The 14,872-nt window shown below is 48.5% G+C and overlaps 1 protein-coding gene across 1 annotated transcript in view; it reads left to right on the top strand.

The window, feature by feature from the left end:
* LOC106923883 (BCL-6 corepressor) overlaps window positions 1–14,872 on the top strand; it is a 32,972-nt gene that overhangs the window by 1,496 nt on the left and 16,604 nt on the right. Inside the window, 9 exon segments of the mRNA XM_088003850.1 lie at window positions 376–388; window positions 390–458; window positions 991–4,116; window positions 6,679–6,735; window positions 7,283–7,457; window positions 8,516–8,803; window positions 10,604–10,891; window positions 12,962–13,287; window positions 14,371–14,649. Coding sequence (XP_087859976.1) covers window positions 376–388; window positions 390–458; window positions 991–4,116; window positions 6,679–6,735; window positions 7,283–7,457; window positions 8,516–8,803; window positions 10,604–10,891; window positions 12,962–13,287; window positions 14,371–14,649 — 4,621 coding nt within the window.

Below are 14,872 nucleotides of genomic sequence, written 5' to 3'. Positions count from 1 at the left end.
TCAAAGAGGGCACAGAGGAACCGGTGTGTGTGTGAGGGGACGTGACTGAATAGACGTGGCCCCACAGGGCTCAGCTAGCAAGCCCCGCTTGGGGGCCGGTGGGAGGAGGTGGGTGGGGGGTTGGGGTGGGGTGAGGAGGCGCTATAAGGATGAAGGGGTGTTGATGGATGAGAGGGGGCAGAGCTATTGTGGCTGTCCGCTTTGCATTTTCACCCCGTCATGTTTGACTGTTTTTGGAATGAAGCTCAAGTAACAACACACTGTCTGTTTGAGATTTTGTGAAATGTAAGTGGCGGTGTCATGGAATTGCGTTGGCAGTGTGTTCATGTGGCAGAGCCAAGGCGCTGACTGCTAACTGTTTGCTCATCTCCACAGGGCAACATCTGTTTCGTGATGTCGATGCTGAGACACAAACTAACCTGGCACTAAGACGAGGAAACGACATCACACAAAATATGGCAAGTTCCCGTGGTTGTCATTTGTCACTTTGAGAACAAAATACGTGGTTAAGGTTGGTTGGTTAAAGTCTGAATGGACCGTATGTAAAAAAAAAAAAAAATCAACTGTCATATTTTAAGCCTTTTTTATATTTAAAGGTACTAGCCAGACTTCCTAATTAAATCAATCAGATTTATGTTAAAAATAGTAAGTCATTTATAAAACCTGTCATAGTTAGTTCCTCTATTTGTTATAATGTAAATTCTGCCCTCATAGAAACAAGCACATGCCTTTGTTGACACCACAAAAGGCATAAAGAATCTCATCAGAGTTCATTTCCGACATCCCAATTTTTTCTTGTTTTTCTTCCTTATTTGTGTTTTTAATCACATTATTTCACTCTGAGGTGTTTACTATACAGCCACAGGAAAACATTTGAGCTTTTCGGCAGAGCATTGCATTGACTTCATATGTTTATGTCATGTCATTAAATAGTATCTGTAAGTGATTAAGCACAACTAAATGCATTTCTTTTCCCTTTCTTTTTTCCAGGTGGATGCAAGGTTGACGCCCCTGGCTGCGATGGGGCTTGACCGAAGCACTCTGATACACGACAGCCTCCGTCTCCATGGTGGGGTCGTATACCCAGGGATCAGAACCCTCCAAACGGAGAAGAGCAGAGAGACACCCACCCTCCCACTCGCATACAGTAGGGATGGTCTCCCAGAGCTAATTTACAAACCCGACAGCCCTCTGGACAGTCGTAAGCCTGCAAATGGTTACCAGAGCCTCTACAAGGGCACCCACCCAAGCCTTCACAAGCCTGTGCTGGTTGCTGGAGCTGAGGGCCTTGGCTTGGAACGGCGAGTAGGGCCCGGAGAAAAAGTGTCAGAGCTGGGGCTGGCTGGGGCAGGTGGCAGCTACCTCCGCATGCCTCTGCTGAGCCCATACCCGGAAGCAGGCATGTATCCCTTTATGGACACATCCAAGTATGCTGCTTTGAACATATACAAAGCCTCCCTGCTCACCCAGCCCAGCCCCTACCTTCCCCAGCACCTGGCCTACCCACCCTTGTGTGCAGCCCAGGGGGCCAATGTTACATCTGCTGCAGCTGTTTCTGCTGCTGAGAGGCTCTACTATATCCCTCCCTACCCTCCATCTCCCATTTCTTCTCCTCTGGTGGCCCCTCCCATGAGGATTCCTGCGGTCACAGTGACCCCTTCGCTGGTACACTGCCAAGACAAAGGGCTCGGTGTTACATCTCCGTTTTCACAGCAGCTTCATCAACCCTCTCCTCATCCTCAGCACCATCAGGCAGCCATGGAACGAGACCGTTCTCCAAGCAGGAGCAGCAGACCAAGCAGACCTCCGTCCAGGAAGGGCACAACCAACAATAGCACCAGTAGTACCAGCACCAGTGGCACCACTGTCGGGAATAATAGTCTGCCTGCTGATTCTTCCCACATGTCCTCCCGCCTCCCCCAGCCTCCCCCTCTGCCTGCTCTCCTTGACAAAGCACTGGATTTGCAAAGACCAGTTGCCAGAATAGGACAACCATCCGCCTCTTCTGCGGCTTCAATATCTGCATCCTCTGCCTCTACGCAGTCCATTGCTCACCCTTTTTCTATTAGCAGCATGGCATCAGAGCAGGCCTCCTCTGGCAGACCCAGCCCCCATAAACCCAGGTCACGAGACGGGGCCTCTGAGAACAGAGGTGCAGGAGTGGAAAAAGTACGCAGCAGGTCCCCTTCATTAGTCAATTTTGAGAGGCCAGCTAACCAATCTCAACCAACCAAAGACTCTGCAGAGAAGCCTCTGGATTTGTCAGGAAGAATGATTGAGTATGGGCTGCCTGCCAATGGTTTCTCAGTTAAGATGGACTCTGTGTCATCTGGCACCCGTTATGGACTTCCCTCCGGTCGAGAGCTTCTAAATGAAAATGTATCCCTCTCCCCTTCCTCCCATCCTCATTCTGTGGTCTGCAGCACTTCTTCAAAGGTCTCAGAGAGACCAGAAATGATCAGCACTTTACACTCATCGTGGGTTGTACCAAGCCCATCTCCCTCACATGCACAGCACACGTCAGGTTTGCCACCCTCTCCGAGGTCAAATGCAGACCTGGGCCTTTCACAAGCCAAAGGCGCCTCGCCCTCTGTCATCAAGAACAAGGGCCTAGAGAGGGTTCTCCCTCAGCAGCGAAGCTCGTCCTGTCCAAGGATTGGAGAGCCCAACCTCAGTGTTCCCTCCTCTCAACATTCTGGCTGCTCTTTGGTCAGCTCCAGGGCTCTTTCCCCGAAACCTAACGGTGAATGGGTGAAGCACAGCCCCAGCCAGTCAGCGCATCACAGAGAGGGAACAGAGAAGTCCGCCCAGATGAATAAGAGAAGTGAACCAACTCCAGACCTGTCATCATACAAGAGGCCATGTTTGGAGAATGGTCACCCTCCTCCCCACCTTTTTCTTTCTCAAAGTGAAGCTTATTTGAACCACAGCTTGGCTTATGCTAACAGATATCTGCAGTACCCCATCCCTGATGGCTTGGCGCTACACTCCGTCCCAATTTCAGGGAAAGGCCCGGTGTACCCTAACCCCGTTCTGCTTGGCAACAACGGCCTTTACTCAGCCCACTTGGCTGGAAAACACCCTTTAACCTACCCAAATCTCCCAGCTGGTCCGGGCACAGAATACCTCACTTATAACTCACAGGAGATGGCCCATCCGCTGATGCAGACACTCTCTGACAGCAAGCTGACAGACAGGGCAGATGCAACACTAAAACCCCGGGGACAGGACAGACCACGGGGAACTGTCGAAGAAGGCGGGAGCCACAGAGATCACAGTGCTGGGAAAGAGACAGGCGAAGGCAACCAAATGAAGCATGATAGGGAGGTAGGCGTGCAAGGACAGGGTGGCAGTCAAAGCAAAAACCTCCACTCATCTGCGGCGTCCAGAGAAAAGATTGTCTGCATTGACCTTGTACACTCAGACACAGATATCGAGTCTACCCCAGCAGTCTACAAACAGCCTTCTGCTGAGACTAGCAACAAGGGGAACCAAAATGAATGTCATAGCAGTCAAAACCTGACAAACACTGACAGTGAGACTAAACACCAAGCACATCTAAGCCACTCTGGACAGACCCCCAACCTGAAGGTGAACAACACTGATGGGCAACAAGAAACTTTATTTGGGAAAGGAAAGATTCCCCAGGAAACACCCTGCCTTGTCGAGGTATCAAGGACATCCCAGACTAGACCAGAGCTCTCCGACGCAGAAGAGAGCACAGAGGAAAGTAGCCCCAGCCCAGACCCTGGGGATCAAGATCAGAGCACTTTACGCTGTGCCCGCACCTCGGGGGAGCGTAGCTCTGGTAAGGACAAAAAAGATGGGGGCAGCTGCGCTCCTCTTGCACAGCACAATACAAATGCAGTAAAGGAGTGCGAGAGGGAGGCTGAAAAAGAGGACAATATTGTTGATCTTGGGGAGTCCCAAGCAGAGGGAGATGATGAAGAGGAGGAGGACGAAGGTACCCAGGCTTCATCTAAAAACTCTCGTAGGTCCAGCTTGGCCAAACGGATCGCAAACTCCTCTGGCTACGTTGGCGACCGCTTTAAATGCGTCACCACAGAGCTGTATGCTGACTCTAGCAAACTGAGCCGCGAGCAGAGAGCATTGCAGGTAAGTCCACAAGTTTATCTTTACACCACATATTGTATTGGGTTGTTGTCATGTCATGACCAGACATTTCAGACTTAAATGTGTAACCACAGAGAATAAACATCCACGGGCCACTGCCTTTACTCCCTTTGCCTGTTGAGCAAACCTTGCATGAACTTTGCAAACTTTGCATTTACGGCCCTGTAGAGAATAAATAGTCATGCTACTGTCTTGGCCATTGGTTTGATCTTCCCTTTAGTTTATCATTGGCTTGATTTCAGGCACTCTTTCAGGGATTGTCGGTTCAAAGTTTAAACAGGACCGCCATTTTTGTATGTTGATTACCGAGCAGCCATCGTAAAGGTTACTCTGTGTGTGTTTGTGACTCCGTACGTGCCTCTCCTTGTGTGACTGCCTTCAGGCTAAAGCATGTAGTGCTGACTGTGCTCTAGACAGTGGATTCAGAGCATGACCGTGACAACCTCAAAGATCACATCGCCTTTGGCTGTGCTTAACCCCAAGTTTAGGAGACATAGGGTCCTTGCAGGATGCTTAACAACCAACAGCTGCCATTTTTGAGGCTCGTTTAAAGCCGTGGTTCTCAAACTGTAGCCTAAGTGGAAATCACAGAGCTGCATTTGATGGTTCTCAGATAAAAAAAAATTATATTAGTATTCATTTAATAGTAAATAGTAAGTTTAGTAAATATGAACAAACCGGCTTCTTATACAGTTTCATTTACCTCTGAAGTCAAAACCTGGAACCTTTGATGATTTACTAATTGATTTGCCAGTGATCAGGATAACTGATATTAGTAGTACAGGAGCAGCGATTTTGCTCTTTCAAATATTGTAGCAATATGCTCACCAAAAAAAAAAAAAAAGAAACAGTACAGATCGTGAGAAAGAGCTACAAATACTCAAAAGTACAAATAAACAAAGGTCTGTATGCCGGACGGCCTTATTAAAATGAGCAGTTTGGGTAGGTGAGAAACTTGACTTTCACCATGTCTAGGGACTTTTCTATGTATTTGTCTAACTACAAATTGGGATGTTAGAACTTCTGAGCAAAAATGAAATGTCGATTGGAATGCAGTTTAAAAATGCCCATCGGTATCATGATAATTGGGAAAACTTCATATTTACTGAAGTGGTACTTAAAATAAAAAGCTTGAGAACCACTGCTCTAAAGCTGTCTGCATGCCCCCTGTCTGCCAATCACAGCCCTCCCCCCTAATCCCACCTTCTCGTTGGCCTGAGCTGCCCTGCCTGGTCTCTCCAAGGTCATAATCCTCCTCACCCCACTGGTTGACATGCCTAGTCTCCTAACACGCATCATATGACCTCTATAAAAGTAAAATTGCAACTACTCTCATCCTCTATCATCTAGGCGCACAGATTAAGTTTCATGTTGCAAGCAGTTGTCTCTGGGGTTTCATGTGCTCAGAAACACAAAGATTTTTTTTTTTGTTATTATCCACTGGCTCTGAGGCAGATATCGCAATAGGTTGCTCATGTCTGTCTATGTCACGAATGCATTCGAGAAAACGTGGTTTTGTCTGTGTCATGCTTTTTAATTCACAACTGCAACAAAGCTATCAGACTTTGCATTTCTGGGAATGTGAAAACAAAGTGAGGGCAAAACTGATTTTTGTGTTCCCAAATGTGGCAATATTCTATCTAGAGATGCACCAATCAATTGGTCACTTTGATGCGCTTTTTCAGGCTTAGCACAAATCAAATTGATGGCACTAATTTGCCATCAGAGCATCCCAAACTCTTAAACTTTTTTATGATTTTTTAACGGCTACAACTATAAACTGATCTGCATCTTCCTGGGTTTTACATCAATTTTCGGTTTAACGTGTTGAGGAAGGTGCTCTGGTCAGATGACGGGCAAAACTCGATTAGAGCAAACTAACCCTGAACTCGTCATCCTTGTGGTGAAATATGATGGCAGCAGCATCATGGTGTAGGAGGCTGTTTCTGACTGGCACTGGAAAACTGGTTAGAGTTAATGGGAGGATGGATGGAACTAATTACTGGACGAAAATCTGTTTGAGGTTAATCTTCCAGTGAAACGATGACCCTGAACGTACGGCCAGAACTATGAGATATCGGAGCATGTTTGTGTGTTTGCAATGGTCCAGACCTAAATCAAATTAGAGAACTTAATAATGTGACACAATGGGGTAGCACTCCTTTTGCGAGGCACTTTAAATTTGCACTTGAATCTAAGACCGGTGCCTTGACAAAGGGGTTGCAGTGTTCTTCTTCAGCAGGTCAGACCTTCAGGAAACCTGAAAATCGGTACGGGCTTAGAAAAGTCCGATTGGTGCATCTCTATTTTTTTTTCTCTCTCTCTCTCTAATTTGTTACCAGTTTGCTTCAGAAATGACCTGATGGCTTTGATGCACATTTGATTGACCTGTTGAGTCACTTTACTTTGTGTCATTATGTGGGACTGTGGCTGCTTATTTATGTGTGAAGAATTATGTGGAGAAACAAATTCATTTAAGAATAAAATTAAAAAAAAGATGAAATGCTGGACAGATATATTGAGCCCCCCATTCTAATTGCTTAGATGGAAGTCTTATCACGAGAGGAGAGTAATATAAGCCAACCTGCAGCTAACTGGGAGGTCAGTTCTTTACATTTCTTATCACATCTGTCTCTGACAGGCTCTGTCTCCTTTTGTACTCTGTACCGCTGCACACTCCTTCTTTTTGCCTCCCTTCTTTCCTCTCTCTTCCCCCCCACCCCCCTCTCATCTCCTCTCTCTGCCTCAGGGCTTAGATGTATATGTTTCCAAGCCATGTTTATGTTTCAGGAAAGGGAGATGCCAGGACTTTAAGGCCCAGAGCGCATGGACTCACAGTGGCTGCAGTAGTCTAACCTGTGTCTTGATGCCATGCTTGTGATTTATCTGTCTTCCCCCCTTTTTTGTCTTTGTGTGTGTTTGTGTGCGTACGTGGGTTTAATTTATTTCTTTGGCATTTTCTTTCATATTAAGACAAAGTAATTGCTGACGCAATATTTGCTTCTATAGCTGTTGAGGCCAGATTGAGGCTTAGAGAGGTGTGTGTGTTTGTGACGTGGGCAGATGAGTGGTTTTCATGGGTTTTCTCTGCTTCTTTTCCTCCTTTTTTTTTCCTTTTTTGTTTTGTTGTATGTTTGTGTGCGCACAGCGGGCAATGATGCGGTTCTCCGAGCTGGAGCTGAAGGAGAAGGAGGGCGGCGGCGGCGGCGGTTTGTGCGTTTCTGCCTCGGTAGCGGCAGCAGGACGAGAGTTGGCAGACGGCCAGCGCAGAGAGAGAGCGCTGGAGCACTGCCAGCACACCACCAGGCAGGCAGAGAGGGAGGGTGAGTAATGCACACACACACACACACACACACACACACACACACACACACACACACACGCGCGCGCGCGCGCACACTCACATGTATTTATAAGAGGACAAGACACACTCATAAAGGGACTCATGCAAACAATAGGTACGCGTGCACACTTGCAGCAAAAGCTGAGGCAAAACTGGGGTCACTCTTAAAAAAAAAAGAAAAAAGAAAAGAAATTCTCTCCTGCAAAAACACGCAGCAACTCTGCATAAACCGGGCGTGCGGAAGGGAAACGGCGAGGGGGGAGTTTTTATTTTCAAGAAGCCTTTTGTGCTTATCTGCGCAGAGAGAGAAAGAGAGAGAGAGAGAGGAGGGCAAGAGAGGAGAAGGAGGGGCAGAGATTGCGTGAGTGAAAGCGGGGGGAGTTAGCGGGTGAAAGCGGATGGGAGAGCGCAACGGAAAGAGGAGGCGAGGGGGGAGGGAGCTGGCGGGGGTGGAGAGGTGAGGGAGGGTAGTTACGTTGGCCAGGAGCCCAGCTGTGTGTTGGAGCAAGGCCGCGGCTGACGTGTGAGCCTAATTATGGCACGGAGAGGGAGACGGAGAGAGGGAGTCGAGGAGAAATGGAGGTGGGGTGGAGTGGGGTGGGGGGATAGAGTCACGCTCTGTGTGAGAAGGGCGTGGCTCGGTCATGCCGTGGGGGAAGACAGACAGAGAGAGAGAGAGAAAGAGAGAGAGAGGGGATGTCTTTTCCTCTGTGCTGGAAGTGCAAGGAACCATCAGGCCCCGCTGGCTCTGCTCCGCTCCGCTCGCATCAGATTAAAAAGTCTTTACCCCATCAAAGTTTTACTGCCTGTCTTTAAAGCAGAATAAAAGCTGGCTGGTGTTTAACCGCCACTCTCCCGCTCGTCGATCCCTCACATTTTCCCGCCCCACCCGTCGGTTTCCCCTGCCCGCTCTCGGTCTGTCTGGTTTGTGGTCTGTCTGCATTCCTGGGGTCCCCTTTCATCTTTTCTTTCTTCCCCCCCCCACCCCCCTCCCACACTTCTGACCCCGTTCTTCCATCCCGCTATGGCTCTGTTCAGGTGTCCGTCCGCTGTACGCCAACAACAGGGTTCCGGTTCTCCAGAGGTGCGTGGCGCCGAGGGACCTCGTGTCCCCGGGTCACCTGGCTCAAGACGGAGCCAGGAAAGTGGCGACGAGAGAGTCTGAGGAGGGACTGTGTATGCCTCCCACTCTGACGCCATCAAAGGAGTTTCTGGAGGAAAAGGTCGGCCTGGGCTTCGGAGCTGCCAGAAAACGCCCGCTCATCAAGGAAGAGCAGGACGACTCGGAGGACGGGGAGCGGGAGAAGAGAGCCAAGCTTTCTACGGGTGAGAACTTCACAAACGTGCCGTTTCACTCGCACTTCCACCTCCCACCTCTTTTTATCTCCTTTTGCTGCAACTTTGATACTCCAGGGTTTATTCCTGTTCGTTTGAAAAAAAAAAAAAAAACAACTCATAATTATTTTCTATAAATCAACCCTGCCTTGAAGCTACCAGGCAGACTTTTCTGTAAATTCAATCAAAGTCACATTAGATGCAGAGTCTGTCACCTACTTGTCATAGTCAGTTTTTTCTGTTTGTTTTCCTTATGATATGGCTCTCTGCCCAGGGTGGCACAGTCTCCGGGGCTCTTCAGTGAAATAAAGAAATGTGTCAGACTCACAAGTTCAATTAAAGAAGTCACAAGAGGAGCACAGAGTAACGATAAGCATGTGGAGAATCCTTTGTCAATACCCTTAAGAAACACAAAATCAGCGGTGGTTTCTGAAATGGGCGATATGGCTCATTGCCCAGGGCAGCATGACTTTAGGGGCGACTGAGTGCTCAAAAGCAATTTAATAATTTTTTTTTTTTTTAAGTTGTCAGTTAGGTTCCCAATGCTTACTTGCATGTTCTCTCTATAAAAAGCGACCCTGCACCCTCTACTTGTGTATGCACTTTGTTAGCATTGTGTTAAGTTCCTGTCTGGTTTGCATCTTCTAATTCTGTGTTTCAGTAAACAGCTGTCTAAGTTTTTATTTTTATTTTTTTCCAAATCTGGAGCCTATGTGTATAATTAATCAAAGTCTTGTTGTCTGTCAAATATTGAACAATCGCGGTTGGCCTGCTTACTTTTTGTCTTGCCAATTTTTTTGTAAACAAAACATTTAAAGCGAATGTGACCGTCCCCCGTGAATGTAAAAAAATTTGCAATTTGAGAAAAAAATTTCCGGGCAGTTTGGGATGGAAGTCAAATAAATTTGTCAAAATGTCTCAAAAGTTCCCCCTCCGTCAAAGTTTTTACAAATGCCATCTGAACAGCTTGATTGCTGTGCCTCTTGTGATGCAATCGACACCCAAGTAAACACAGCTGAGTTACCTGGGGATCCCCCCCCCACCACCACCTAAAAGTTTTGTTCTTTGTAAAATCTTACAATGGAATCCAAAACTTTTTTATTATTCTGCATTTTTAAAGTCATTGTATGTTTGTTGGTGGGGAAAAAACAAACAAACAACAGCAACAAAAAAAAAAACAGACCACTGGATGCTGTCTTTAACCCCAGCACCACCACCCGCCTCCTCCGCTTCCCACTCACTGTCATGCGCTCCGCTCTGTGTGGCAGCCAGCTCCGAGGGGCGTTTAATCCTTCCCTTTGAGCGCAGACCGCGCAAGAGAAGCGAGGAAGAGGGACAGCCATTCTTTCTCGCTTCTCTTTCAGCTCTGCTGTTCCTCCGCTGTGCTTACCCGCCCTCTTCAAAGCTGCTCTTTTTTTCCCTTCTCTTTTCATCTCTCTATTTTTTTTGCCTCATCTGTTTGGGTTTCCTTTTTTTTCTTTTTCGTCTGGCATGCAGTATCGTGCTTGCTCTCCTCGGCACTGGCAGGCAAGTCAAACACCCATCCCTTGTGTATTTCGGATTGGAGCAGCCAGTCTCGGCTTCTTTGGTCTTTATTGGTTTGTTTCTCCCTCATTTCTTTCCTCCACTGTGGAGTCGTCCTTCCTCCCTCCCTTCCTTCCTGCATGAATATTAAGCGTGCGGCTCAGACGTTGTCATTGATGCTGTTTTTTGGCGCTCTCGAGCTCGCGTGCAGCACTGTTCAGGCACTGAAACGCGAGACTGAACAACGCGCGTTTCACTTGTCGGCAGATGAGTGCGAGCAGGCCAGTCCCGACGAAGATGACGACGATGACGAGGTGCGAAAGCTCAAAGTCCGCATTGAGCTCAAGGGGCTGCGACTCAGCAAGCCCGCGGCGGGCGCCGCGTCACCCGACGGCTCCCAGTTCAAGCAGGAGAGGCCCTGGCCCCTGCCTCGGCCGGGAAACCCGGCGCAAACTCAGCGGGAGCGCAAGATCCGGGCGGCAGAGCCCGAGGACCGGGCCGCGGCGCAGAGGAACGACATCAACAGGAAGTGGGGCTGCGAGAAGCTACCTAATGGTAAGAGCGAACCACCAGACGCGCTAACCGCCGCCTTTTATTCTCCGAGTTCAGCTAGGGTAACGGAAATCTATCTTTGGCTCACGTTTCACTTTCTTGTTGAGCAGGCTGTCTTTAGGGGATTTCCCGAGAGCAGTCAGAGAGGCGAGGGGGGGGGGGGAGCGGTGGGGCAGAGGAAACGGCTTGGGGGACTCTTCCTCCTGCCAGCCAGAACCACAGGCTGAAACGTACAAGCCACGTCCCCCCCTCTCCCCCCCACACACACCACACACTTCACACACTTTTTATTAAATGTTCAACTGGTCTGCGTCAAGCTCCGTGAGGAGGATGAAAGGGAGGAAGTGGTCGGCGGAGATGCGCAGGTGCGCTGTGACTAATGTGTGATCAGTGATTTTTTTTTCTTTTTCCTCTCGAGACCAGTCACAAGGAGCACTGAATGGGGGATTTATTGGTGCGTGCTGTTGAAGGGGATGGCTGTTCTGATGAAAACGGAGGGTTTTCCCTTATTCAAAAAAAGCTTAACACAAAAACAGCCCGTAAGCCTTGATTGGCCGCTGACATGTCATTTTTGTTGAACATTTTTAGATATCGTCTCCCTGGCAACAAATGGGTTTAACGCCAAGCGTGTGGGTGTGCATTTCTTTACCATAAGAAACCCAACACTGTTAAACTATTTAAACTGTCATTAATGATCTGACTACACAAGTTTTTTTTTCTTCTAGCGTGGATGAGATGCAAAGAATTTCTCCATGTGAGCTTTTCTCAAACTTTATCTACAAATGAAGGATTTGGTGGAATTTAAAACTTGCCGAATAAAAGCTGCGCGGCGGCATGAATCAGACCGCAGACTGCAGACACTGATAATAGTTTGTCTTTCTGATTAAAATGTTTCAAGGCTTTTGAATTTTTGTGTTCGCACTTGCAAAGTTTGTTGAATAGCCAGACGTGTCCTTGCTGCAGGAAATAGGTGCTTATGTTGCTTTGTGATTTCACTGGGACTAAGTTTTGATTTTCCGTGATACAGCAACACAAAGTAGCTTGTACAAAGTGGTAAAACCAATGTGAAACATAGTGGTGGCAGTGTCATGCTGTGGGGGAAATGTTTGGTACAACACAGTATTTCTTTTTCTTTATTAGCCATGTTTTTTTTTGTTTTTTTTACTTTGATTTTAATATCATTGAAGTCAGGCCACAAACATCCAGCAACTTTTTACCCAACAGACATGAACGCCCAGTCATTAAACTCTGCTAAAAACAGAAAGGACTTTAGAAGGAGCTTTTAATGTCTGTTTCCGTTTCCTAAATCAGTAAAACGGAAAGCATTCAACCGAAAAAGTTAGAAAACTTGCACATCTTTCTGTCATTAAGGAAAACATCCGAGACCGTTTTTTTAGGACCTGCAGTAATAATTTGTTCTTTTTTTGTAACTTTGTCTCATGAAAATATTGCATGTTTACATCACACACACACAAAAAAATTACAACTAAGTGTAGCATTTTTGATTTGAGAAAACACGGCTTCTGAGTGGTTCAACTTAGTGATTTTTGACGCCCACTCCAAAACGTTTTGACACCCCTGGTTTGGGTCAAAGCACAGCCTCGTGAGTTAAATTCAACTGCAAATTTGCAGCTTAACTTGAATTGATCTCCAGATTTTCTTCATCTCGCTGTATTTTACGACGGAGAAGGGACAAAAATGTCAGTGGCTAGATGTTGAAAGTTGTTAGAGAAATCTCCACCAAGAAACTGTTTTACTGCAAAAGGGACTTGCAGAACACCGACTACTGCTTTGTGTCGGTTCGTCATGGAAAATCCTTATGAAGTACATTTAAGTTTGTTGTAACGTCATTAAAGTAAAAATGAAAAGGATGTGAATAATTTCTTTCTGTGTTCTTTTTTTTTGTAATTGGTATATTTTTTTTCTTGGCTGGGTAGACTCGTGTGCTCCCAGACAGCTCACAGTGCTCATTAATAAACCAGCAGCGTGTCGGAGACGGCCTTGCAGTACCTTTCTGTCCTCCTCCTCCTCTACCAGCTCTTACTCCCTGTTCTCCCTCTGCTCCCGTTCCAGGAGTAGCTGCTCCCGCCCTTCCCCCCAGCCAGCCGAAGGACAGGCCACTCCAGCCGAGCCTCTTCTCAGGTGACCGCGGCCTTAAGGAGCCGAAGAGGGGGCCCCCATCGCCGGCCCCGGAGCTCTGCGTGGGAGGCGTCCCTCCCCTCAAACCCCGTCGCCATAGTGACACGGACAAACCCAAGGGCAAGCGGCCGTGCAAGACCAAGCACACGGGCCAGCGAGACAGAGACAGAGAGAGGGAGCGGGAGAAGAGGAAAGAGGCCGCGCCCACCAGCCCCGGCCAGCGCTCGGCGCCTGATCTGGGATCAGCCGAGGACGACAAGGTGAGCGCTGATAGGGGGAGTCGGGCTGCGATGCGGCCGTCTGGATGTTTTGCAGCAGCGGAGTGTGTTTCTGTATGCCTGTCGGCGCCTCTCATTATGCAGCTGGGGAAGGGAGGGAGGGACAGAGGAAGGAAGTATGTTTACAATGTTTAGAGGGCTGCTGGAGCTTTGACCTCCCCGTGCCCTTTGCGACTCCCTGAGGAGGCCCCGCTCGCTCGCTTGTGTTTGTGTGTGTGTGTGTGTGTGTGTGTGTGTGTGTGTGTGTGTGTGTGTGCGCGTGTGCGCGCGTGTGCGCAAGTGCTTCTCTCTGGCCTTAATTATCGAGCGTGTGTCATCGGGGCTATTTTTTTTTGTGTGTGTGTGTGTGTGTGTTTTTTTGGTTCTTTTTGCGTGTGAGCCAGCGATGTGAGTGTCCTGCGTGTTGGTGAGCATTCCTGACAACAAAACCCCGGAGCAATTATGCATCTCGCTGCGTCCTGAGTGAGCGTGAGGAATGTGGCAGCCATGGTGGAGCACATGACGCTCATAAGGAGGAGGAAGACGAGGAGGAGGAGAAGGAGGGAGCAGAGGGGAAAATCGAGGGAAAAAAAGAGGAGTCTAGGCTCTTTTTTTTCCGCCTGTGCTGCTTCCGTCCCCCCTGCTCCTCCTCAGGCTGACAGCTGCTCCGACATGGAATTCCACTGAGAGGGCGACGCGCCGCTCGCACGCACTCACACAAGAACGGGCAGGCAGCTCCCACTGCTCTGTGAGGGCTCTGCGATTAAAGGAAAGGGGCATGGCGGCCTTTAGCGTTCAGGGTGTGAACGGTCGCTGTGAAAGATGTCTTTTTTCCCCCCCCTCTCTTTCTCATTAATGGACGGTGTAACCTCCAAACGCAATTTAGAAAAGTCTTGAAAGCTTCAGAGGTTGGGGCTACAAAACCTGTAGTTTTTTTGTTTGTTTTTTTTAAATAAAAGTGTCATGCTGTGGCTATTTTTTTATGTATTTATGCACACGTATGCATAATTCTCTTTACATTTCTGTGGTTTCATCCGCGTGCCCTTGAGTGTCCCTCACACTTTCCCTCTTCTCGTCTCGCGTCAGCCGGCCGAGCAGCGCAGCGCTCCGAGGAAGAGAGCCGCCTCTCCTAATCACTATCCCTGCTCTCCGCTGAAGCCCTGCTCCCCCGCCGCTCTCTGCCCGCCCGCCCTGCTGCCCCAGGCGAACGTCAGAGCTCCGCCGGAGGTGTCGCCGGGGCTGCACAGGACCCCCCCTCTGGAGCCCTCCGCCGTGCGCCCCATCCCGCCGGAGGCCCGGCGGCTGATCGTCAACAAGAATGCCGGCGAGACTCTGCTTCAGAGAGCGGCGCGGCTCGGATACGAGGTAACACGCTTCACTTGGCTCATCCTCCCTCCTTATCTCTCTCGCTCTCTTTTTTTTCTTCTTCCACGTTTTACGCTCTTACACTTCATCTCCCCCGAATCTCGGCCCTCTTTTCTTAAATTGAACTCATTTTCTTCCCCGACTGTTCCTTTCTGCGACTCTGGCAGACGCTACTCTGGCATTTTTTTTTTTTTTTTGCGAATCCTTCCTCTCTCACACATCT

This window comes from Poecilia mexicana, unplaced genomic scaffold, assembly GCF_051168715.1.
Source record: "Poecilia mexicana isolate PSO_F unplaced genomic scaffold, ASM5116871v1 scaffold_2, whole genome shotgun sequence".
Taxonomy (NCBI): domain Eukaryota; kingdom Metazoa; phylum Chordata; class Actinopteri; order Cyprinodontiformes; family Poeciliidae; genus Poecilia; species Poecilia mexicana.
This window is presented reverse-complemented; position numbering and strand designations above follow the sequence as displayed.